Consider the following 27,182-nt stretch of genomic DNA (forward strand, 5'->3'; position numbering starts at 1 on the left):
CAGCGGGGAGGGGAGGTGGGCTAGGCCAAATGCAGCGGGGAGCCGGGGAGGGGAGGTGGGTAGTGGTGCGGCGGGGAGGGGAGGCGGGCTGGCACCGGGCCTACTGTTGGGGAGCAGGCCGTGCCGTGTCGGCCCACATGCCTGGGATGCGGCCCAGGCACGGCCTGCTCCTCCGGGCCATGCCAGCTCGGGCCCGCTGGCCACCGGGCCGGGCCGTGCTTGGGCCGGGCTAAAATACCAGGCCTCGTGCCGGGCTGCATGCCCATATAAAGCGATATCGAGTAGCGTCTCCTCCCGTATCTTCACAGTTTGTTCAATGGTTTATTACCTGGGCTTTTACGTGTTTATTATCACGTCAGGCAGATCAATGGAGCATGTTGCAAGGAGATGTTGCGCTAGCAAAGAGATGTTGCGCTAAAAAGAGCATGTTGCAAGTCTATGTTTTAAGTGTTTCGAATGTTTCATAGGTATGTTGCAAGTGTTTCATATAGATGTTACAAAAGTAGACTGGAATGTTGCATATGTTGCAATAGTTGTACACGTATGTTGTAAGCTTTAGTTTTCAATATTTCATCTGTTTTTTAGACATATGTTGCAAATATGTTTATTTAGGTCTTATATATGTTTCACACATATATTGCAAGTGTTTTATCTGGACGTTGCGTATGTTTTACAATGGTTTCAAGTGTTTTTTCTGGTGTTTTTGTAAGTGTTTCAGATACATATTTTATGTATTTTATCTGTCTTCAGACGTATGTTGCAAGTATTGCATATTAAGATGTTTCAAAGGTAGTCGGGTGTTGCATCTCCCTCCTCGCCTTCTGTTGCCTCTCCTTGGTGTCTTCTACTCCTCCTGGTGCCGGCTGGGCATCCAAACTAGAGGCATAGGCAGACGCGGCTCCCTCCCGCTCTTCTCGATGCTGGCGACGTTTGAGCGGCATGGCCCCCACGTAAGACACGTGAAACAAAGTGCTCCGGACGTCCGGACACTAGCACTGCTTCTGATTTGTATTCTTCTAACAGTAGACAACGACATGCCACATGTTGTGTCCGATTATCTTCTGCAAGAATTGTGTACAAACAGTGGAAGCAAAGAACCGGTACAATCTTAGGCACAACACGTCGTGGATTGCGGATGCAACATGCTTCCTTTCCGCAGATGATTCCCGTCACGTCAGCCAGCCCTGCGCAGGAGGTGTAGTTCTGACGCCGGCGAAGTTACTTGCGCGTGCACAGGTGCACGAACGCGGCGACGAGCAAAGCAGCCTTGAGCCTGACGCTCCTGGGGATACCGTAGCTTCCCCTGCCGACGGCGACGAGCCCCCTCACGAACGGCCAGAAGCAGAGCACCAACCAGCCGCAGCACACGAGTTCCCCGACGCCCGGGCCGACGACACCGCCAGGCACGCCTTCCGCCGCACCGGCGGCGACCGCCCTCCACGCCCCGACGACGACGGCGACGACGCTCAGCATCGCGAGCGCCGTCGGCGGGACGAACACCGGCGACGAGTCGAAGGTGAACCGCCCCGGGTCGGCGTCCGCGCCGGTGTCGCCGCCATCGGACGAGCTCTGCTCCTTGCGTGTCACCTCGAACACCGTCTCCGAAAGGCCGAGCGTCTTGAGGACCACGGTGAGGAACGCGAGCAGCCAGGCGGAGGACGACACGATCCGCTGCATCCTGTGGTTGTTCCACCAGGCGCGCGTCGAGAGCCGGCAGTCCATGTACTCGCCCAGGTTATACATGTTGTAGGCCAGGAACAGCGCCAGCGGTATGACGAAACCTGGTTCTGACGCCTGCATCAGTGCATCCCATCACAAGAAGATAAATTTTCAGAAATTTGGATGAAGGTTTCACCTAAAATGATTCATGTACTGATGATAAAACATAGAAGGATTACCTTTGGCAAGAAGGAGCGATTTGCAATGAGGCAGTAAGGTGGTAGCAATGCATAGCACAGCTCAAAAGGTGCTCTGACAGGCCACACATCGATGACTAGGTAGGCGACGCATTGCCGGAAATCGAGGCGCTTGAATGCGGCGAGAAGGAACGGGTTATGGCGGCTGAGGAGTATCTCCAGCCAGCCCGTCGCCCATCTCTTATACTGGGTGAGGCTGGCCGGCCCGCCGGTCGGTGCGCCCCCGAGGAACGCCGGCGGGTCGGGGTTCAGGATCGTCGACCTCCAGCCGGCGGCGTGGATGCGCTGCCCGGTCAGGATGTCCTCCGTCATGGACCCGTAGACCCAGCCAACCTCCTGACCCCAGCTCGTGTCGGTCTCGTAGTTGCAGGCAGAAACTTGTTTCGCTGCTTCGATGCGACTCGTTAGATCATCTGCCACCACCACAGTTGGCGCCTTGAACATGTCCCCAGAAATGGTGGTCCTCGCCGACTCGATCAGTTCATTCGATCTGCCAAACCTGTTCTGTAGCTCCTTGTAAGATGGTGAATCTGCATGCCAGAGTTTGTATTGTACAACCAGTCAAGAGCTTGGACTGAATCAGAATTCATCCGACACAGCCCAAAGAAGTTTTCCAAAGATCTCACCTTTGATGCCGGTGGTGCTGGAGTCTGGTGGCACGCCGTAGATGACTTTCCTACGGTGAAAGCAACCCGTCCCACAGTAAAATATGCCTTGAAGTCCGGCAACTCCGTGTACAACTTTCTACATAAACCCATCAGCACAGACCTCAAAGTTGTCGATATATTTATATCTATATCTATCTGTACTAACCTAATAATAAAGATGTAAAGTTTCAGTCTATTTTTTTGTCCGCCCATTCTTTTGATCTGTCTCCGTCAAAGTACATGACAATGGAGGGTTTTTATTCTGATCGGCCAAACAATAAACGTGCATAGGACACCACGATTCATTTGCATACTCATAAATACTTCTTCAACGTCGACTAAATCGACTAAGTGTGTCTCACCGCGTCTTCCGCTGCGCTGCAAGAGATCATGTTTTTATGCGGTTATTAATATGTGCTAGCGTATAGCCACCTACGTAACCTACAACGGTATCGGAGCTGTGCTTGTGCTATTTTTTATCTAGATTATTTTAACACAATTGGCTGTAAAATAGATCATTTTAACAGATAGCATTATGTGTGTATCGGATTGCTTTACTCCATTTTGGTTCCAAATTATGTGACTGGCTAATTGGCCGTCTTTCCTACGGTGCGCAAGCGTCGCACGGCTGACCACGAGATTGTGAATTCGTGTAGCGAAGTGGTTGATATACAACATGTATGGCTAGAACTCCGTGTTTGTTAATTTGTCAGCAGCATGCGAAAATCCATTCTATCCGTCATTGGCTGGCACAGCCAATTGCGTGGTTTTAAAAAATATATACCCATGACGTCGTTCTCATAGAAACGTCTAACTCGTTTTGCGAAGAATGGTGTGATGGTATGGCCTCAAAATTATATCTGATGATCTGTGTGTAATATTTTGGTGCGGTCTGTGTGTCGCCATTTTTTACAGCTGGGTTGAGGCTGTTTGTTTAATTTGGCTTGCGTGCCGTCCCGTGGAGTGCCCATGTGATGTAATTTATATTTTATTTTGCTATTAGCATGTAATAGACAAATTAAATTATGTAATCTGTTGACATGAGGCAAGATGACTCGGCGACTATACCACCTAGAAAAGGGCGTTGAAATTGGGATGCCTAGGAGTGGGCACCCTTACCCGTTGCTGGCGAAAAATCCCTTATAAAAATTAAGTTTTTATGCCCTTCCAACAACTGCACCTTTTGGGTCTTGTTAGTAGGTGATGGGTCTGCCAAAGCAGGGCATCATATTCTACCTTGATCTATTGGGTGGTGTCAGACACCATAGCATAGTGTTGGTTTACTTGACGAAACTATCAAGCCAGACTTAGGTTTCGGGGCACAACGTTGAAAGCCGACATATATGATATCAATCAACGAACGAGAGTCGCATTGGATGCGATTGGCAAGCGTTCCATACTTAGTTCACTATGATGCTAGCGGTGATGCCAAAGCTCACTAGTTCCATAGGGAACGTGGGATCTTGTCCCACTATACAATATCGGTGGACGTTCGCAAAACATATTGGAGTTTCTTTTATTAAAAATGTTTTAATGAAAGTAGTGCTAACCGTTGCATATCTTTGTTGTTGTAGAAAATGTCAAGCAACTCGAGTTTCAATTTGCGATTAATCCTAGATAAAGAAAAGCTAAATGGAACTATTTTTTTATTGGAACCAGAACCAGAGAATTGTTCTCAGGCAGAAAAAAAGAGTACATTCTTGTTATGCCCTACCCAGATGAGCCTCAAAATGTCGCGCACAATTCTAATGTGTATCGTGCTTATGTGAAGCACACTGATGACACTGTGGATGTGCAGTGCCTGATGCTTGTTTGCATGAACTCTGTGCTGCAGAAGCAATATGAGAGCACCAATCCGCACGATATGATCGTGGGGCTACGTGGCATGTTCGAAAATCCAACAATGTTTGATAGGTTTAACACCTCGAAAACCCTATTTGGTAGCAAGCTTGCTGAAGGCGCTCTGGTCAGCCCTCATGTAATCAACATGATTGGTTACATTGGGAGCTTACAGAGACTGGGTTTTCCCCTCGATGACTCACTACCGATGTGATACTACAGTCTGCCAATTACTCCCTCCGTTCTAAATTATAAGTCGCTTTGACTTTTTCGATACATCCATTTTATTATGCATCTAGATATAATAATATGTCTAGATACATTGCAAAATGGATGAACCAAAAAAGTCAAAGCGACTTATAATTTGGAATGGAGGGAGTAGTTTTGAGCCATTTATTATGAACTTTCACATGAATGGCTTGAAGAAGATACTGACCGAGTTACAAGGGATGCTGAACATGGCATGTTGAGCCTTAGGAAGGCTCTTGGTCATGTGATGACTGTCTAGAAGGGTAAGAAGCAAAAGCGTCCAGCAAGGTTAAGAAACCTGCTGAAAGTGAGACTTCTGGGCAGGCAACTAAGGCCAAAGAAAAGAATAAAAATGCTGTCCCCCTTTGATGATGTTTGTTTCCACTGCGGTGTGAAAGGACATTGGTTGAGGAATTGTAAGAAGTACATGGAAGAGAAGAAAAGAATAGAGGTGTGACCTCCACTCAAGGTGTGACCTCCACTCAAGGTATTGATGTTATTGAAATTAATCTTGCAACACGTTCTAATAATGCATGGGTATTTGATATTGGTGCAATGATTCACACTTGCAAATCGTTGCAGGGACTGAAAATAATTAGACGCTTTGCAAGAGACAATGTGGATGTGTGTGTCGGGAATGGAGCAAAGGTTGCTACGTTGGTGTAGGGTCGAGACGGCAAACTAAAGGAGGGGGTGAATATTCCTTTCTAAAAATTAATCGCACTGGCTAATCATAATAAATACAAAATTAAAACTAACGGTCTACCTAAGACTACACCCCTCTAAGTTCACAAGCACCTTATAAAGATGCTAAATAGGCAACAAATGTGTCGGGCTAGCTAGAGCTCTCCTAATCATTTCTAGTAGCAAGGTCACACAAACCTATATATGCAACTAGTACTCAAGCAACCGAGGGAGCTCCTACACAATCTAGTAGGCAAAAGCACAAAGCTCCTAAACTCACTAGCAATGCTCAATAACAAGGCTACACAAACCAAATTAGAGAGCGCAAATTACTTAGCTACACAATCTAAGCAATATAACTAACAAAGCTACTCAAGCCAAATTAGTTACGCAAGGGAGCTACTTCTATGCTACACAAGCAAGAAGGTAACTAGCAAAGCTACACAAGCAAACTAATTACAAGAGCAACTACACAAGCACAATATATGAAATGTAAATATAAGATTGTGTATGGGGATCGCAAACCAATAGGAAGTTGATGGCATGGTGATTTTTATCCTGAGGTTCACGTGCTTGCCAACATGCTAGCCCTCGTTGAGACAAGCTCCAAGGTTGCCATCGGACCTCTTGCTAGTGGTGACCCGCAAGTCACACTCTCCCATGTGGAGTGCTTACCACAAGCTCTAGCACTTGACCTGGCCTAACCATTTGTCGCCCCTCGTGTCTCCCTCTACTAGAGTTGCTCTTCTCGGCTCCCGCGGGGTGAGCAAATACCCCTCACAATCTTCTCCGAGCACCACATAAGCTTCCTTACGTGCTTCGATGGAGATCAAACCATCAAGCCATCTAGGAGGTGGCAACCTCCAAGAGTAACAAGCACCATCGGCTTGCAACTCGATCACCTAGTGCCACTCGATACAACCTCATGATGCAATCGCACTAGAATCACACTCACACTCAATCGGATGATCACTATTAAGCGTATGTGAGTTAGAGGGCTTCCAAGCACACCTACACAATCCACCAAGGCTTAAGGGTGCTCAATAACCAGCCCAAGGTCGACCAAGTGCTTGGTTAAATAGCCCAAGGCTCAAAAGAGCCGTTGCCCAAACTCTGCCTATGCAGGGTCCAGACCAGACCCTCAGACAGCGACCGGACTCTCCCTGTTCATAGGGTCCAGTCCACCAGATCTCGCCACCTGTCACTACTTCAAATGCCAACCATTGGAACTCATCGGTCACCTACGCGCGCGCCTGACATAATGCACCGGACCAGCAGAGCCAGAGTCCGGTCACATCAAAGCCGCGCAACAGTAGGATCAGACCCGCCTGCTCAGACCGGACTAGACTCATGGAGACCACGGTCTAGTCATTTCTAGAGAGCTCCCAGAACACCTGAAATTGATTGGACCGGGTCCGGTCGAGCCGACCAGACTCAGCGCCATAGTCCGATCCTTCTCCACCTACCACATCGCCACCGCACCGCGCTGCTAAACAACCAAACCCAATGATAAGGGTCCTGTCGCCCTTCACGCCAGAGTCCAAAGAAGAGACCGTGCACCCTTCGCCTAGGGTTGAGTCCAGAATGGACTTGCCCCTTTAGGGTTCAGTCCTGGCCGAGCCGGGGTCTGGTCCCCTATTTTGCCTCCTTTTCTTCTCCAACCACTTCTCCTTTGCAAATGTGCCAACACCACCAAGTGTACACCACCATGTGAAAGTGTGTTAGCATTTCACAAACATTTTTCCAAAGGATTAGTCACTCATTTCTCCATGCCACTCGATCCTAGCAACGATGCAAAGTTAGATCACTCGAGTGGCACTAGATGACCAATATGCAAACAAGTTTGCCCCTCTTGATAGTATGACCATCTATCCTAAATCTGGTCATAAACTTGTCTACACACCTATGACCGGTGAAATGAAATGCCCTATGGTTATACCTTTGCCTTGCGCATTCCATTCTATCTCCTCCAATGTTGAAGCAACACATGCACCAACTATATCACAAATTATATGATCCACTTCATATCATCATGAGACCGTATTAGTTCATCGATCTTGACTTCACTTGCTCTTCACCGTTGCTTCGGTCCATTGGCGCCAAGTCTTGCTCAAGCTTCTCACCACCACGTGGTCCATCGCTCCAAAGCCTCTGACTTGCCCTTCATGCTTGCAACCGGTCTATCAAGCCAAGTCTTGTCTTGATCTTCCCCACCTTAGTCACATGACTCAATGTCATGTGTCATGTGCAGTGAGCTCCTTCATCACATGTATGAGCCTTGCAACAAGTCCAAGCCATTTTCTCTTTCATGGCATGTGTTGCTCACACAAGTGTACCTATGGACTAATCACCTGTGTATCTCATATTAAACATAATTAGTCCACCTAGGTTGTCACTCAATTACCAAAACCAAACAAGGACCTTTCAGTTGGCCATCAACACTTATTCATTGTCGCTACCTTCTGGATTAGTGCTAGAACTTAATAATTATTATTTTGTTCTTGCATTGAACAATAACATTATTTCTGACTCATGTTTAGAGGACGATGGTTTTGAATTTGTAATAAAGAACAAGTGTTGTTCTATTTTTATGAATGACATTTACTATGCGAGATGTCCCGTTGTGAATGGGCTTTATGTTCTTAATCTTGAGGAAGCTAAAATCAATAATGTTAATGCTAACAGAGTTCGCAAACACGATTCTAATCCTACTTACTTGTGGCATTGTTGCTTAGGCCATATAGGCAAGAAGCACATAGAGAGGCTCCATAAGGATGGTCTTCTCGATTCTTTTGATTATGAATCAATTGAGACATGTGAGTCATGCCTACTTGGAAAGATGACTAAAACTCCTTTTGTTGAACAAAGTGAGAGAGCAAGCAAGCTATTAGGCCTAGTACATACAGATGTATGTGGCCCAATGAACTCAACCACGAGAGGTGGCTTTCATTACTTTATTACCTTTACCAATTACTTGAGTAGATACGGCTATATCTATTTGATGAGGGAAAAGGTAGAATCCTTTGAAAAGTTCAAAGAGTTCTAGAATGAAGTGCAAAATCATACTGGAAAGACAATTAAATTCCTATGATCAGATCGTGGTGGGGAATATTTAAGCCATGAGTTTAGTGACCATCTAAAGAATTGTGGAATTGTTCCGCAGCTGACTCTACCCGGAATGCCACAATGGAATGGTGTGTCCGAGTGGAGAAACCGAACCTTGTTGGACATGGTGAGGTCAATGATGAGTCAAACTGATCTTCCATTGTACTTTTGGGGGTATGCACTAGAGACAACTATGTTTATACTAAACCATGTACCATCTAAATCTGTGGAGAAGACACCATATGAGATATGGAGTAAGAAACGTCCTCGTTTGTCATTCTTGAAGATTTGGGGCTACGATGCCTATGTTAAGCATTTGACGCCAACAAAGCTAGAGCCCAGATCTGATAAGTGTAGCTTTGTGGGATATCCTAGGGAACCCAAAGGATATTATTTCTATAACCGTCAAGAGAACAAAGTGTTTGTTGCTCAGAATGTGGTCTTTCTTGAGAAAGAGTTTCTCTCAAAAGAAGTTAGTGGGAGCACAGTGCGACTCTAAGAGGTTCGAGAAACACAAGAAAATGTTCCAATTTCCACTAATGAGGAGGTGCAACAAGATGAGCCATCGATGGCCACTGACCAACATGCTGAACCCCAACTACGAAGATCAATACAGGCACTCCATGCACCTAAAAAGTACACGTTACTGACTATAGGGCAACGTGACATCTTGTAGTTGGACAATGAAGACCCTAACTCTTACACGGAGGCGGTAATGGGACCGAAGTCCAAGAGATGGCTTGAAGCCATGAGATTCGAAATGGAGTCCATGAGAGATAATCGGGTTTGGAATCAAGTTGATCCACCCGATGGCATGAGGGCCATTGAGTGTAAATGGATTTTCAAGAAAAAGACAGACATAGATGGAAATGTTCACATCTATAAAGCAAGACTGGTAGCAAAAGGTTTTTGTCAAATTCATGGTGTTGATTATGATGAAACATTTTCGCCTGTCGCTATGCTAAAGTCTGTCTAGATCCTTCTAGCAATTGCCGCGTATTACGACTATGAGATTCGGCAAATGGACGTCAAAATGGCTTTCCTTAATGGAAACCTATGTGAGGATGTGTACATGACACAGCCTGAAGGTTTTGTTGACCAACAAAATGCTAGAAAAGTTTGTAGACTCATGAAGTCTATATATGGGCTAAAGCAAGCATCCCAGAGCTGGAATCTATGTTTTGATGAGGAAGTCAAATTGTTTGGTTTCTCAAAAAATGACAACCCATGTGTTTACAATAAAGTTAGTGGGAGCGCACTCGTGTTTCTAGTCTTGTATGTGTCGGTGTTTGATGACCAGCAACTCATCACGGGGCTACCTAGGATGATGGGTGGTGGGCTTCGACGTATGCAAAACTCAATGATAAACGTAGAGACAACGGTTTTACTGGTTCAGGCCACTAGATAGCATAATACCCTATGTCCAGTTAGGCATGAGGCCTTGCATTGGATTGATTTGCATGATGTGTTGGTACATATGTTGTCTCCTAGTTATATGAGGCTGCCGATCTAGGGAGCTCTACCCTCTATTATATGGTCCAGGAGGCAAGTCTCCTAGTTGGTTACAATATAAGAGTACTAGTAGGATTACATGGTAGCAATGTTACTAGGGTTACATGTGGGGAATCCTTATCAGATTAGATCTTCTCTCTTCCTTGTGGGGTACCTAGGGACTATGTCCCACAGTATGTGGATGGCATACTACTGATCGGGAATAATATTCCACTAATGGAGGATGTTAAGGGCTTGCTGAGAAAAAGTTTCTCTATGAAGGACCTTGGAGAAGCATCCTACATTTTGGGTATAAAGATCTACAGTGATAGGTCTAAGTGCTTAATTGGATTAAGTCAAAGCATGAACATTGACAAGGTGTTGAATAGGTTCAACATGAATGAGTCCGAAAGGGGATTCATACCTATGTCATATGGTGTAACCTTGAGCGATACTTAGTGTGCCTCATCACCTGATGAGCAAGAAAGGATGAGTAGAGTGCCTTATGCTTCGGCTATAGGCTCTATTATGTACACCATGATATGCCACGTGCCCAAATGTTTCATATGCTCTAAGTGTTACAAGTAGGTACCAATCAAAACCAGGTGATGCTCATTGGACAGCAGTTCAAAATATCCTTAAGTACTTACGAAGAACTAAGGATTAGTTCCTAGTCTATGGAGGTTCGGAAGAGCTCATTGTAAATGGTTACACTGATGCTAGCTTTCAAACTGACAAGGACGATAGCCAATCACAGTTAGGATATGTCATTTGCCTCAATGGTGCGGCAGTGAGTTGGAAATGTTCCAAGCAAGAGACGATCGTAGATTCAACAACAGAAGCTGAGTATATCGTGGCTTCGAAAGCTGCAAAGGAAGCTGTATGGATCAGAAAATTTGTTTCTAAGTTGGGTGTGGTCCCTAGCTACTCATGTCTGATAGACCTCTATTGTGACAATAATGGTGCTATTGCACAAGAAAAGGAGCCAAGGCCTCACCAAAAAAATCCAAGCACTACGGCGCTATCACCTGATTCGAGAGATCGTTAATCGAGGAGATGTGAAGATATGCAAGGTGCACACCGACCTGGACATGGCAGACCCATTTACCAAGCCGCTACCACAAGCAAAGCATGAGGCACATATAAGAGTGATGGACATAATATGCTGGCAAGATTAACTCTAATGTGAGTGGGAGGCTTATGATGATGTATACCTTAATGGTTGTCATAGGTTGACAACATCATGGCAACCTTTGAAATTTGCATGTTTTAATGAGATGTTCCATGGCATTTATCATTATATGCGATTAACGAATGTGTGATTCGTTAGTGAAACTCCATGATTTAAATTGAAGACGTACTAAATGAGATCCCCAAGTTCTATCCGTCATGTGGGACTATGACGTAGAGATAAGTTGGTACATGTGTTGGGTGGATGATCATGTTTCATGGGTCATAGCGATATTGGATATCACACCAACAATGTAGACATGTGTTGGGAACACAGTGTCGGATCGACCCACTATGATACACTACGAATATGTGCTATCGGTTTGCTCACAAAAGACACACATACTAACGTCCTTTGACCTAAGATCGACGTAGAGTCCCAGATTGTGTAAGTCATACTTTGGCGTTCCAAACACTACTCTGTAACTAGGTAGTCATAAAAGTAGCTTTTGGGTATGATCTGTAGCAAGTTGCAGGGTGTGTCGAGTCAATATGGGATCTGCCCCTCCTGTACCAAGGAGAGAATCCTCTGGGTCCTCTCGATGTGTGTAGGATCTAAAAGTGCATGGCCATGCCTAACTAATGGTTAGCAGATGAAAATAAGTTTTGCACAGAGCGAACAAATGGCTGAGAATCAAGGGTAGCACTTCGCTCACCTTGTTCTGGGCAGGTGTCGTGTGGCAGAAGGACATAGTAATGGAGAATGTTAAAAGGTTGTCCAAGATATGATCTTCGTGAATCTTTGGGAGTTAGTATGCTTTGCTAGAGGCCAATGCTAACTATTGAGCGGAAATGGTTTACGGGTCATGACCATTGGTTGCGTGAACCTATGGGGTCACACACTTAAGGAGAAAGAAATCAAAGGACAAATGGATCAATTGGACTGAATTCTGAATATTGCAACACATGGCCACAATGTGTCGGATTATTTTGCTCTAGCAATATCCTGCAATGTGATCGCGTAGATGGAATCAGATGGTAGCACACGAGACACAAGGATTTATACTGGTCTGGGCCACGGTGCGCGCTAAACCCTACTCCAGTGGTGCGGCATCTCTTGTATTCGTATGTTCAATTACAGGGGTTGTTGCTCCTAGCTATGAGGTAGATAGAATTGGTGGAAGATTGGATCCCAAGCCCGAGGTCCCTACCCTCCTTTATATAGGCAGGAGAGGTAGGGTTATACAGAGGGCGATCGGGCTAACAGATTGTTTCCTAGTTTATTATGACAGATTGATCCTTGCTATCATCTAGATACACCCACCTTGGTTTGCCTTGATCTCCATGTTGGTTGATCATGTCAGCCCTCGTGGGCCTCCTTCTTGACGGCTGTTGGGGCGATAGCTTGGTGGTAGTAATATATACGAGCGGTGCAGGTACCCCTGGGCCATATCTCTAACATAATGGTTGGTTGACTCTTGAGCAAGTGGGAGATTGTTGGATAAATGCCCAATAGTCAGGCCCAACTAGCCCATGCTTGGCCCATTAGCAATTCTATAAATGCTAATGACCTAGCTAGAGGGTTATTAACCTAACCGCCTTCAGCCACCATGCACACCACCTCTTCTCTATGCCTAGTGCATGGATGAATAGGAGAGGTTGTGGATGATGAGACCATGCTAAGGCAATCAACATTCACCATTTGTTCTAAGCATCCATTGAATGTGAAAGCTAAACTTGATTCCAAATCATTTAGGTTTCCACCTACAAGGCTATTACATGGTTTATATGATTATAGATTGAAGCACCTCTCCTAGAGCTATGGCCAGATTAGTGGAGACTGCTCTAGAGGCCAACAATCACGTGAGACCACTTTGGGAATCTATCTCGTGGTGGCCTTTCACACTGCCTATCTTTAGACTCTCCATTTCATTTTCACACCCAACTAAGAGGGTTGTTCCTAGTATAAATATCCCTACCTCTAAGCTATTAAAAACCTTTTTGATCATTTGAAAAACTACATGATATTGCAGCCGAGCTACTGAGTGCCTTACTCAAACCTTTGTTCTTCCTTGTTCTTCTTGGTCCTGTGAAGACATCCCTCTGGGTTCCCCTAGTTCGTGTTCTACGGTTTCAGTACGGCTGCACCATTTTGTGTGGATTAGTTCCGGATTGTGGTTCTATGGTCGTTCAGAGATCGAGTCAAAGTCTTCACGGTTTTGGTGCCTCTCTCCACATCGCTTGGTCGCATCCAACCTTTGTCAGGTATAAAGATAGTTATCCCGCTATTCGCAGCAAGTTATCTATGATTTGTGACCTACTGTCGTGAAGATCGGGCCATCCCCTTGCCAATTCATATCAGTACTTATCAACTAGTATCAAAGCTTTCATTATCACAGCGGATCTCACCATCATCCACATATTTACTTTTGATTTATCCATCGTTTGCTACCATTTTTGTTCATCACCTAAAGTCCACTGAAAAAGCCACAAAAGAAATCCTATAGCCTTTTTGCGGTACTGCTACCTTTGTGTTGTTTTGTTCATCAAGTTGCTAGTCATCATCTTCATATATGTTGTGTTGTGTTTCATTTGTTATCCACACCCCTGTTAATATAAAAAAACTAAAAAAACAAGAAAGAAGAAAGAAAGATTAAAAAAGAGAAAGTTCAAAAAATTGAAAGTAGGGGCTTTGTTGCGGGTTGTATAATTGCAAATTTCAGTTTACATATTCAAGTTGGTGGTAATCTCCATAGCAACAACTTCATATCTTTTGAACACATCAAACCACGTGGGTTGTAGTACCGTAGCCTCCCTTGAATAGCCACCTATAGCTCCACCAAAATCTGAAACCAGGACGTTCGACTCATAATCCTTGCGACCTCTCAATCACATCTCTGCAACTGCTGCACTAGCACGCTCAATGTCCTTGAGAACGAGCAAGATCATTGGTAAGTAAGAGGAGAGGTTGTGAGATTCCACAAATTTACCTATTCCACTTTTTCTTGCATAAGTGCTAACATGTCAGGATCCAATTTGAGTGTTCGTGGTGGTCGATATGGAGAAAAAGAACCACCAGTCTCACGTGCTGAGTTACGCCAACTACAAAACTCACTAGTGGAGGCCATGGAGAGGATGTTCAATGAACGTCTTCCTATGGTGCTCGGCTAGGCTCCATAACAACATAGCCCGACCAACTCTCGTGGTGGTCTATTTGGACATAGTGGACAACATGGAGGAGGTGCTAACGGGCGTAGTTTTCGCTCCCGTGTGCTCATTGATGGTGAAGATTATTGTACGTCCACCAAAAGAAAAATTCAGCAAGAGGCACGCGGAAGGTCCTATGGACAGCAAAACCCATGTGAGAAAGAGTGCCACCAACCAAAATTGAGTGTGAGAGTTCAAAAGGAAAAGATGAGAGATTCCACCATATGTGAGGAGAGCCACAAAATTCTGTGTGAGAGAGATACACAAAAATTGAGCAAAAAAGAGGAAGAATCATCTGAGGAATTATTTACTACTAACATGATAATACCTTCTTCTAGTCTTGTTCCTTGTGTGATGCAGGTTCATGAAGAAAAAGATGTGGTGAAGTATGACACGTATGCATATGTTGCTTCTGAAGACATTGAAGTGATTGTGCAACAAAACCTATGTGAGAATGAGAGCCACGTAGCCAAACTGAGAGAGAGTGAAAACAAAAGAGAGTTGTGTGATTCCACCCACTATGAGATTGAGAGTATCAACAAGGAGAGGGTGAGAGATACACCACAGAAAAATAGAGAGTTAGAATGCAAGTCATGTGAGGATACTTTTGAAACTAACACCCTCATCTCTACTTCTAGTGTTGTCTTTCCAAATGTGCAGGTTTGCAATGAGAATAAGGAAGAGATGGCTGCTCATGACATCACCATACTTGTTGAGAGAAGTGATAAGGTAGCCATTCATCCAAACTAATTGTGTGCTGCCCAAAACATGAACCATGACGAGGAAAGTGGTAAGATTTCAGAAGCGTCATCCATGATACTTGCACTACCACCAAGTCTAAAAGGTAATGAAAATAATTCAGATCTGAGTTTGCAAAATAAAATGGTGAGCAATTGTGATGAAACACATGGTTCAAATGGGATTGACCATACACAAAATATTTGCACTGATTTGATAGATTCACATGTCCATCATTGTGCTGAAATTTTGCAAGTTGATAACCAATGTTCAGTCATACATGATCTTTTCTATAGTTTGATATGGTTCATATACATGATACTTTGCACTCATATATCTGATACTTTGCATGCAAATAAATTTGATAATGTGCAAATGAACACTTATGACGAATTCTTTGCAAAAATATCTCATCCTTCATGTGTGGGCTATGTCATTTTTGATAAATGTGTTGAGATCAATAATATACTCGAGAATGTTTTTCAAATATCATCCATGAAATCTTTGAATATTACCTATAGTTGCAAGTTTACATTCAATTTGATTGGACATCAAGCTGCAAGTAAATTCTATATTTGTGCTATTTATATAACATGTGACAAGCTTGCTGATTTGAAGTTAAAAATACTTTGCAACAATTTTTGTGAGCCATATTTTTCTGAATTTGAGATGAAAAGATTATTTAGTGACTTCTATACAGAACCAAAATTGTTGTTCCCTTGTTGATATGTTATATCGAAAGAAAGAAATCTTGTGCAAACATGTTCCATTCATTCACCCAAATTTTTTTCATTGTCATCTAGAACCATTGAGTTTGATAGGTACTTCTCTGACCCATGCAATAAGAATCACAAGAATGTTTCATTCTTATCTTTTCATATATGTGATCTTGCAAAGATAAAACATGATAACATGAATCAAATGAATGGGTTGGAGGAAATTTTTGTGCTCCCATCTGTGAAGCTATTTGAAGGTTCTCCAATGCTGAAAGAAAATTTCTTACTTACAAAATGGATTAATGTGAATATGAATTATAAAGAAGCAAATGGACAAAATGAAATAAAAGATTATTGGAATTGTCATGTACATCCACCCTCTGTTTTGTCTAGTATGTTTTCAGGTAAACAAAAGTCAGGGATGACTTTTCTTAAAGGGAGGGAGGATGATGAGACCGTGCTAAGGCAATCAATATTCACCATTTGGGGTTCTAAGCATCCATTGAAGGTGAAAGCTAAACTTGATTCCAAATCATTTAGGTTTCCACCTACAAGGCTACTGCTTGGTTTATATGATTATAGATTGAAGCACCTCGCTGTGATAGAAGAAGAACATCGTGATGTTATCACAACACTACAAATTGATGGCCTGACACAACACTTTGGATCAGAAGAGTTAGAGTTGAGGATGACTCCTTTTCTAGAGGGGAATGATGATGAGGACATGCCAGCTCAACATGTGTTGAAACATGAAGAAAGCTCACTATCTAGCACAAGTGATTATATTCATGGGACACCTACACGAAGTTGTGCCAAAAAGATAAAAGAGCAGGTGAATTCATTCCTAACTGATTGTAATTTTAACACTTCTGAGAATGTTATACTACCTAAATGTCCTATCTTCATGATACTTAGGTTTACACATGAAGACGTGGAAGGTACATGGCCGAAGGATCAAGACACGGTGCTACAAAATAGCCCCGTCAGAAAAGTAATACAGACGGATGACTGGACCTAGGAAAAAGTAACACGGATGACAAGTAACACGGACGGACGACCGGACACAGGAAAAAGTGACGCAGAAGGTCAATAGTTTGCCAGGGGCAGAATCTGGTACAACTTCCCATGCAAAACTGTACCAATCTACAAAGTTTTATGGTTCATGCTGCACATGGCTGGAAAGCTCTGTGAGTCTACTTTCACACCCAACAAACGGTTCGTCATTTAGACTTCCCAATAAGGAGTTATGGCCATATTAGTGGAGACTGCTCTGGAGGCCAACAATCACGTGAGACCACTTCGGGAATCTATCTTGTGGTGGCCTTTCACACTGCCTATCTTCAGACTCTCCATTTTGTTTTCACACACAACTAGGACGGTTGTTCCTAGTATAAATATCCCCTGCCTCTAAGCTATTAAAAACCTTTTTGATCATTTGAAAAACTACATGATATTGCAACCGAGCTGCCAAGTGCCTTACTCAAACCTTTGTTCTTCCTTGTTCTTCTTGGTCTTGTGAAGAGATCCCTCTGGGTTCCCCTAATTTGTGTTCTATGGTTTCAGTATGGCTGCACCGTTTTGTGTGGATTAGTTCGGGATTGTGGTGCTGTGGTCGTTCAGAGATCGAGTCGAAGTCTTCACGGTTTCGGTGCCTCTCTCCCCATCGCTTGGTCACATCCAACCTTTGTCAGGTATACAGATAGTTATCCCGCTGTTCGTAGCAAGTTATCTGTTATTTGTGACCTACTGTCGTGAAGATCGGGCCATCTCCTTGCCGATTCATATCGGTACTTATCAGTGGAGAGGGCACCTGTGCCGTACCAGTTCATCTGTTGCAGTCCACGTGCATCGATGAGCACTAGCACGCTACGTTGCTGCCGTTCTCGTCTCCGCACATGTGGACGTCCATAGAGGTTCCACTGAGATGCGCACTACGTCAAGCCGTACGACTACTTCCTCGATGTCGACTAAATCGACTACACGCTTTCTGCCAAGTCTTTCGCTGCGCCGCGCGTTTGGAAGATATAATCTCTGATCATCTACACGCAAGAGTTTCTATTTTTATGCGGTTATTAATATGTGCTAGCGTGTAGCCACCTGCGTAACCCTAAAAGATGTTCTTCTGCTTTAGCCTTGTAGCTTAAAGCTGAGTCCTGCCTCACTGTCACCGGTAGAGTGGTACTCCAGTGTTTTGACCGAAAGTGGTACTCGAGTGTTGTTGGTAGCTTCCTGTTTTTAGATGACCAGGTGTCCCAAAAATGCATTCTTGGTTGTTCATGTGGCCATATACTAGAGATGGGTACCTGAGTGCCCCTACCTATCACTGAGTAGTAGATTAAAAATAGTTAGCCTAGATGAAAATTGATTACCATTTTAGGAACCTACATCACATTTCACTGGATAGTGACTCTTCTGGATACAATTCCATTAGATTAGGTGGTCCTTGTGTTGAATTTTAAAGCTTCCGCAAGAATAATTTGCCTTGGTGTACATTGGGACACTGACACTTTCTCTTCATATTTCTAGAAATGTAGTACATCTAATGCTTCTGCTATTGTCATTTTATTTGCAGCCTAGACCAAGCTATGCTACTAATAAGAGATATTTGAGGAGCTATTGGAGCTCAAGCTGCTAGCTTACTGTGTTTGGAGAAAAAACAGAGAGGTGCTATTTTCTGAACTAACGAGTGGAATAAGGGATTTGATGGAGTAAATTGCTTTGGTTCTATGGATTGGAAGAACCGAAGAAGCCACGGAAGAGGAGATGGAGATAAACTATAGTTCCGAGGTGGCTGTGTTGTGGCAAATGTGGCTTATGGCAGTGTCAGGAACCCTGTTCCCGTCCGACAAGCTGAAGCCGAAGGCAAGAGCGCGGGAAGACAAGCCAAGAAGAAGGCCAGAGAAGATACGGGCTCTTGTCATGGGCCAAGCGAAGGAACGACGAAGCCCACAAGAGATAGGAAGCCCAATCCGAAGTACATCGGGTCCAGCTGGGTGACATGATTGGCTGGCTTGGAGAGGGGTTAAGAGCAGAGGAGGAGAGCAGGGGGAAGAAGAGAAGAGAGGTCGGCCGGCTGCGTCCGGATCGGAGTGGCGGCGGTGAGCAGGAGCTTGCCGGCCGATGTAACTTACTTGTATTCGTGTTAAACTCTTCCTCGATCGCTACTCTTACCACTATATCATGAACTATACATCTCTGAGTTTGAGTGAGATATCGATATAGTTCACAGACAGGTGCAATGGAAGAGAGAACAAAGAAATATTTGCTCAATTTTGTATGGCTAAAGTTAAAATTTGCGGAACGTTTATGAACCGTGCTCTTAAAAATGATTAGATAATATGAACATAGTTTCTATTACTCAGTTTTTGATAGGGCATATTTCCTAGTATATGTAAGCTAAATAATAACGTCAATTAGACAGAGTACTCCTATGCTATGATAGTGATCTGTACGACTGTACGTACCTCGAACATAACCTGGTTCTGGTTCCCGAAAGGATCGTCCTTGAGGCCGCCGTAGAACTTCTGCGGCGCCTGAACGAAGCCGCTGTGGAGCTCGTCGTCGAATCCGAGGAGGAGGCACATGGCGTGGAGGGCCACCTGCGGGTTGTTCGCGAACATGTCGCAGTCCACGTTCAGCATGATGGGAGCGTTGGTCACCACCGCGGACACCCTCGTCTGCACAGCACAGGTCACATGCCACAAGGGACGAATGTTCAGGTTCTGGAGACACCGGCCTCACCACTCAATCACTCGTTAGTGAGCTTATCCTGATGATGCCATGCCATGGCGTTGCCACCCATGGATGGCAATATGCGGCACGCCTCTAGAGAGCCTGAACTTCCTGTAATTCTTGCTACTGGACTGCCGTTAGATGGGACTAAACACCGACGACGACGTACCAGGACGTTCATGGCCCCAGCCTTGAAGTGATGGTGCTGTGTGGGTCCCTTTTCCCTGGAGACGTATATGAGGCTTGGGATTGCATCGTCTGCCTCCTGATTGCTCTTGCTCTTGCTGCTGATCTTGCTGCTGTTGTCCCACAGGACCTGAACACTCGCGGCAGCAGAAGAACGTGTCCATGTTTGTTAGCAAGAAAACAAAGCCATGAGATGGGCACTCGTTTCACGAGTGTAGTATTTTGCCATGATGAGGCGTGATCAGTTGGTTTCTACCTTGATTATGGTCGGGTGGTTCCTGCGCTCAGCGCCCACGAACTCGGCGAACAAGCCGTCGCCGTGCCGGACTAGAGAGTCCTCTTCGGCGTTCTCAATCCGGCGGACCAACTCCTCATACGCGTTCTACATGCAACAAGATGTTAGTGACTGCAGAAAAAAAAGAGTTAAATGCACCAGAGGTCCATTAACTTATGAGGAGGTTTCGGTTAGGTCCATTAACTTTCAAAGTGGATTTTTTGGTCATAAACTTTGTCGTCGTAAACTAATAGTCTAAAACCAGCCACGTCAGCACCAACATCTGATGTGGCCATGCCACATAGGCAGCTCCTAGGTGGCGCTGCAGCACCTGGGATCCAACCAGCTCGACGGCGGATCCTCCAGCCAGCTCGTGGAGCTGGACCTGAGCGGCAACAGGCTCGCCGGGCGGCTTCCAGCCTGCCTTGGCGCAATGCCACGGCCCGCGGCGGGCCTTCTTTCATGCCCGTGTGGCAGCGGCGGCGGTACTTGCTCGCACGCCCGCATGGCCACAACAGCGGCAGCTTTGTTCGTGAGCACCTGCGCCGGTCTGTGTCCACGCACGCTACACCGAGTTCCATTGTCAACGCCGACGGGAGGAACGCACGGAAGCCGCGGCCTGTCGGAAGAGCAGGCACAGGAGGGCGAGGTCGGCCGGCTAACCACGCACGCCAATCAGCGGCTGATCGACGAACGCCCATGCCATCTACCGTCAAGCCGTCACCACGACGCCGGAGTGCGTCGAGCTACATGCATGCAGGTGCATGTGTGCTTGCAGATACGTGCTCACGTGTAAGCTAACAAGCCAGGAGGCAGCCACATCTCTGCACACGACGTCAACGTGGATCGAGGAGATCGATGGCACAACGGCACGGATAGCGGCGGCTCCCTACTCATCCGTTCTTCAGACAGCTTTCTTCTTTCTCTCACCGAACGGGAGCAAGCGCCGCCGTCTCCGTTCTTCGCTCGAGCGCCGCGTGACCCACGCCTCGGCTCCGCCCTGTCACGTGCGCCCCGGTCTTTCCTCTGCAGCAGCAGCCGTTGACTCCGCACTGCTCCGTACCGCCCCGCGTGCCTACGCTCTGTGCCGAGCAGGGCTCTGCAGGAGCGCCCCGCCCCTCCTTTTTCTCGCGACGCGCGAGCAGAGTGCCGCGGCATGCCCAGGCCGGCTGACATGATAGTCTGACCTAGGAGCTGCCTATGTGGCATGGCCACATCAGATGTTGGTGCTAACGTGGCTGGTTTTGGACTATTAGCTTACGATGACAAAGTTTATGGACTAAAAAATTCACTTTGAAAGTTGATGGACCTAACCGAAACCTCCTCATGAGTTAATGGACCTCTAGTGCATTTAACTTAAAAAAAAACAGTAGCTAGCTTTAGCTTTACCTTCACGAGTGTCCAAGCGCGCAAGAACTTGGCGTCGTCGGCGGCCCCACCACGCTCCGCCGCGCCGCCGGAGGAGAAGTACACGAAGGGGGCCCTGACCTTGACGCTGTGCTTCTTGCAGAAGGGCACCCAGAGCTTGGCGAACTCGGCGGCCTCGCGCAGCGCGTAGCAGGTCACCGCCGAGCACCCGTCGTCGGAGACGTAGCACGAGAGCTTCCCCGCGGGATAGTCCAGCGCCAGCAGCGACAGCACCGTGTTCACCGTCACCACCGGCGGCTCCAGCCTCGGGTCCGCCGTCGTAACGAACATGTCCACCGCCGGCAGCTCGTCGGTGCTGCTGACGACAAATTAATCATTATTAAACGCATCAGATTGAGTTGACGAAGCAAAAAAAAGCTGCGTATTGGAAACCTAGCTTAGCCTTGCCGCCACCACCACTCACCGTTGGGCGAGGCGTTCAGGGTGCGTGTCGAAGCGGACCGGGTTCCACTTGGCGTTCATGTTGATGAGCCACACCACCGTGAACCACGCTTCGCAGATGAGCGCGGCGAGCCAGCACCACGCCGCGCCGCCGCCGTTGGCCACCATCAGCGAGGACACACGGTGAGCGAGGAGGGCCAGGAGCAGGAAGAGAACGGCGAGGTCGGCCAGCTTCCATGCCGTGCGGGGGAGCGGGACCCTCTCCCGCAGCTGCAGTTTCTTGGAGCCCTCCATGGCCGACCGCTCGAGCCGGACGGACTCTTGCTGGTTAGTGGTCACTCTCAGCTCCAGCTAGCAGTAGCACTCAGCACGTACGCGAGAACCACAAGAAAAAACACATACACAACCAGCTAGTACGGGTCATCATATATAGACGACACACGCTTCGCAGCCAAGGTCTAGAGTGAAATTCACCACAGGTGTCTGAAGTTGTTTGTAGGTGTCATATAGGTCCCTAAAGTTTTAAAATGCACATTGAGTCCCTAAAGTTAGTTCAGGTGTCATCCAGATCCAAATAGATGTTTAACTAACCCGATAGTTGACATGACATTCTGACTTGGCGCTTACATGATCCACATGTCAGCTGCAAGGCTTAAGTTTAGAAAAATCATATTTTTTATACGACATTGGATGAAGATGATTCTTATATCAAAATTATTGCAGCCCCTGATAAGATCTATAATTCTTTAGTTTTGAGATTTTGTCATTTGAGATCGTTAAGATGATCAAAAAATAATATAAAGTTTCAATAGCATGCTTTGTCGTGTACCAAGTTTGTCGCTTAAAAAAATCATATCCTTTTATATTGTGTCGGCTAAAGATACTGTATACGAAAATTATAGCGTTCCATAAAATTTATAACTTTCTAGTTTTGATTTTTTTTTATTTAAGATCGGTAACATGCTCAAAAAAATATTGTAAAGTTTCAGCAGCACATTAATTATGTACCAAACTTATTGCCTTAAAAAAATCATATCTTTTTGGTATGATATCGGATAAAGATATTTTGTATATGAAAACTGTAGCTCTAAATGAGTTCTACAATTTTTAAGTTTTGAGGTTTTTCATTTCAGATCGTTAAGATTCTCGACAAATATTATAAACTTTTAGCAGCATATCATTATAATATTTTTTGAACATCTTAATGACCTTAGATGAAAAACCTCACAACTAGAAAGTTGTCATTTAAAGCTACAATTTTCATATACAAAATATCTATATCTGATATCATACTAGAAAGATATGATTTTTTTAGCATTTTAGTGATCTCAAATGAAAAAACTCAAAATTAGAAAGTTATAGATCTTATAACACTACAATCTTCTTGTATAATCTATTGTTATCCGACACCATATAAAGAAGATATGATTTTTCTAAAGCGACAAGCTTGGTACACGACTAATATGCTGCTCAAACTTTATATTATTTTTTGATCTTCTTAACTACCTCAAACTAGAGAATTATAGATCTCATTGAGGGCTACAATTTATCTTTCCTTTTTTATTAGAGTACTATATCTATCCCTAAATAAGTGTGGTTTTCAGTTTCCGAGGAGTCAAGCTCTTTTCACTTTGACCAAATGTATACAAGAAAATATTAATATTTATAGCAAATAATTAGTATCGTTAGATAGATTGTTGAATCTATTTTTATAATAAACTCATTTGGACATACAAGTGTTATTAATATTTTCTACGAACCTAGTTAAATTTAAGAAAGTTTGACTGACACAAATATCATGGCGACAATTATTTAGGAACGAAAAGAGTACAGCAGCCACAATTTCTGAATACTCGAAAACTCCTAGTAAATGCCTATAACAGTAAAAGTTACGTCAAGGTATCAATCATGGTACATCGCGTTCCGGGGTGCACCACGGTGTCCACTGGTTGGGTCTCTTGTTACGTGGCCCTCCTGCCCGCCGTTCACGCCAACTACTCCTACACCACTTGCCGGTGGCACTCTCAAATTTCAATGTGTGCAAGCTACTTCCACTGCCTGCGTCGTGCCAATGCCATACCCGAACACGTCTTCCCGGTCGTGATTTTTTTCTACCGCTCATTCCGTATTCAGTAGGAGCGCCAATCCAAGAGGCGTATATAGCCGTAGCCTCTTGGCCTCAACATACGGACAGGCACTACCCAGATCTAGACATCACTGCCTATTCAAAAACATACTTCACTGTTGGATTTTAAACCGACAGTGGCATACCGACAGTGATGGGGGGTTGATATCACTGTCGGTCCTTAAAAACTGACACTGATCTACAGGAAACAATGTCGGTTCTTGGCTCCACCCGGCAGTGTCCAGTTGAACAACACTACCGGTTTGTAGTGCCAACCGACAGCGACGGTTACTTTAAGAGTGTCGGTTCTTGGCTCAAGCCAGCGGTGTTGAGTAAGCCTACATTGTCGGTTCATGGATCAAATCGACAGTGTTATAGTAAATATCAGTGTCAGTTCATGAATCAAACCGGCAGTGTTCTTATAACTATCAGTGTCGGTTCATGGTTCAAGCCGGCAGTGTTGAGCAAGATAACACTGTCGGTTTGCTTCTAACCGGCAGTGATGGTTACGACAACACTGCCGGTTTGTTGCTAACCGGCGGTGACGGCCCGTTCGTATTTTATTGTTTTATAATTTATTTTAATTTATATTTTTCGTGGAATCGGGTTTCGCTTTATATACGCTACGTAGACAACAGGTCCATCAATATTAAACATTACAAATGTTACGATTACAATTCAAATGTTCTTATCCACGTCTCGATCCCTTAAAATAAAAAAGAAATGTTCTTGGACTTCACACATGCTTCTCAGACTTCTTACAATAATCTGGCGAGTTGCTCTGGGCCATACTGGTCCTTGTACTTCACGGATTGTGTAATAGAAAATACTCCATCTTTTTCCAATACCTCGGCTAAGATGAATTTTGCCAGCTCCGATTGTAGTGCAACGATCTTTATGTCTAGCAGCCTTTCGTGCTTTTATTTCTTGAGCTGTCGTTCAAAAAAGATGATATCCAAAGAGGAACAGTAAATCATTTTGTTGAATTATTAACAGACATAAATGAAATAGGGATTATACACACCAACTTATCGTCCTCTTCTGATTTCCCGTCGATGTAGCGAAGCATTGCCCACATTACATAAAACCCGCATTCATTGTTTCACGTCGGTTATGATAGGTACTTCTCCTCCATTTCAACAACCTTGAATGGGACCGGCGTCCCACCGATATGTTTTCTTCGGACACTGAGCAACATTAAAAGGAGAAACATTAGAAAGCGGTATGTGTGATGAGAAAATAATAGTTATTAGGATTGCTTACTAATTTAGCACTGCCACCAGTGCATCGAGATGATGAAATAGTTTTTTCTTCGAGTCCCACACCTCGAGCAGATTTTTAGCAAGATTAACACAAATGAAGACGAAATGGTTGCTATAATCACATAATCCTAATTATCGAATAATCTTAATGAAAAAAGAAGCATAAAATTAAAAGCCGAGAACACATACTCGCAGTTGTAGGCTAGAAGTATGTGGGTTTTCTTCTTCATCGTGAATTCGTCGAAAACAACAATTAATCTCTGTTTTAGGTCCTCCACATCACATCCATAGAGGCCTAGACATGTCCTCTCATTGACTCGCATGGGGTCCAAGAAGCCTATGTAATCCCATTTGCTTTTTAGAATGCAAAATTTTGCTATGCACCTACATAAAATCATGGGAAGTACTCAAAAGTTAACAATTTGTGTCTCGAGAGAGTAGTTAATTGTAATATCGTGCGTGTAGGGTACTTATGTAGTCCACAGCGTTAACATTTGAACATTGAGAGAGCATTTCTGGTATAGCTGGAATAAGCACTCCCACTCGATATTGAACTTATCTTCTTCAGGATAATGGAAAACATGTGGCGAATGGATAATAACCTCAAAACCAAAGTCGTCCGTCTCTGTTGCTTGAGCCATGTAATATTCATATAACTTGCGCATATATGTTGTCAGATTTTTATAATCATGATCAGGAACCAAAAGATTGCCCCTTTCATACTTCATTGCCGGTGTTCCCGTCCCTTGTACATCATAATAGATGTTCGCGGCCTCTTCCATGGTTAAATCAGGGTTGTCTTCGACTAACTTTATAATGTTCCTTAAATCTTTATTGTGTATTTTTGTCGTCTCTTGTTGTAGCGTATTTATTTTATGTTTGCCTTTCGAATTTGGACTTCAACAAAAACGGAGGCAGTGAGGCACATAGATTGAAGAAACTAACACAATCTTTCCTCAAGATGTGTGCTGTAAATTTTTCTTTCATCAAGGTGGTAACGCTTCCACTAAACGGCCTTTTTCTTTTCTGTTGGTCCACTTTGGGAGCATTAGCGACTGAATCCAAGGACCTTTTCTGCAACTGCGAGGATGTCCTTGATCTTGTTTTGGGTTGAGGTGGAGGAGGAGGATGACGACAAGAATTCTGTTTTCCCGGTGCTGATGAAGATGGAGGAGGAGGAGGAGGAGTCTCTTTTCTCGGGGCTGATGAAGATGGAGTCGGACAAGGAGGAATAGAAGGAGACCTCTGTCTTCTTGGGGGTGATGGCTCCGGATGAGGAGGGGAGTGATCTCTGTTGGCAGATGGTGAGTGATCATCGCGGGTGGGCGAAGACTCATAGTCTTCCTCATCATCAGAGGACAATTGATGGTCAAGCTTAATGAAGCACTTGCACCAGGCCACTTGAGAGCCCTTGTTTTGACCAACTTTTGGCCTGTCTTCCGCTACGGGGTACTCAATGGGTATCTTATTATACTTCTTATCAAGTATTCTGTCAATGGTGATACGAGCGTACCCCAGTGGAATTGGGTGGCCATTAATTGTCCCATCTCCCGCAGGCCAGGCATGGCCAAGCGCCATCTTGTCCTTTGTCCATTCCTAACGGATGTACAACCTGACATTGACGGGTTTAGTGATGTCGTCCACCGGATGAGGCATATTCGCCTCTTCTTCGTCGAGCGGGGTCGATCCGCAGCTGCTACGACCCCTAAACTATGGGCTAAAGGCACTAGGAGTAGGGTTTTGTGGTACTACTGACCCCTTGGACAACAAAATTTACTCGACTTGCGCTTCAACGATCGCCTCAATCCATGCTTCCATTCTATATTCCATCTCTTTTAGTCTCCTCAAATACTCTGCCTCATGTTCTGCTCTACCCCTCGAGCGGCTCTGGTAAGTGTTAGATTCTTGGGGGAATGCTAGTTTCCAAGGAACAACACCAGTTCCTCTAGTGCGACCAGGGTGCTCCTTGGGTTCGAGTGCTTGGGTGAGCACGTCTTTCTCCCTATTAGAAGTGCGAGTCCCTTACCTCACC

The 27,182-nt window shown here is 44.8% G+C and overlaps 1 protein-coding gene across 2 annotated transcripts; it reads right to left on the reverse strand.

Moving 5' to 3' along the window:
• Window positions 1-1,035: 1,035 nt before the first annotated feature.
• On the reverse strand, window positions 1,036-22,171 carry LOC136494940 (cellulose synthase-like protein H1). 2 transcript variants are annotated; one of them, XM_066491104.1, is made up of 8 exons: window positions 21,786-22,171; window positions 21,344-21,680; window positions 19,937-20,062; window positions 19,664-19,810; window positions 19,227-19,439; window positions 2,543-2,660; window positions 1,899-2,446; window positions 1,036-1,794 (listed from the first exon to the last, which is right to left on the reverse strand). In XM_066491104.1, exons 1-8 carry the CDS (start codon window positions 22,055-22,057, stop codon window positions 1,219-1,221), a joined length of 2,337 nt encoding a protein of 778 aa, XP_066347201.1. In that variant the 5' UTR covers window positions 22,058-22,171; the 3' UTR covers window positions 1,036-1,218. The 2 variants fall into 2 exon arrangements, with proteins under 2 accessions (XP_066347201.1, XP_066347202.1); XM_066491105.1 differs by having other exon boundaries at window positions 21,344-21,677; window positions 21,786-22,168.
• Between the last annotated feature and the right edge of the window lie 5,011 nt (window positions 22,172-27,182).

Source organism: Miscanthus floridulus, chromosome 11 (assembly GCF_019320115.1).
Source record: "Miscanthus floridulus cultivar M001 chromosome 11, ASM1932011v1, whole genome shotgun sequence".
Classification (NCBI taxonomy): domain Eukaryota; kingdom Viridiplantae; phylum Streptophyta; class Magnoliopsida; order Poales; family Poaceae; genus Miscanthus; species Miscanthus floridulus.

Excerpts from the sequence above, each read along its gene's own strand:
- LOC136494940 (XM_066491104.1), bottom strand. The coding sequence starts at position 22,057 with ATGGAGGGCTCCAAGAAACTGCAGCTGCGGGAGAGGGTCCCGCTCCCC. Across the intron at positions 19,440-19,663 it reads CTGGGGCCATGAACGTCCTG|ACGAGGGTGTCCGCGGTGGT; the intron begins GTACGTCGTCGT and ends TGTGCTGTGCAG. Across the intron at positions 2,661-19,226 it reads AGAACCAGGTTATGTTCGAG|AAAGTTGTACACGGAGTTGC; the intron begins GTACGTACAGTC and ends GGGTTTATGTAG.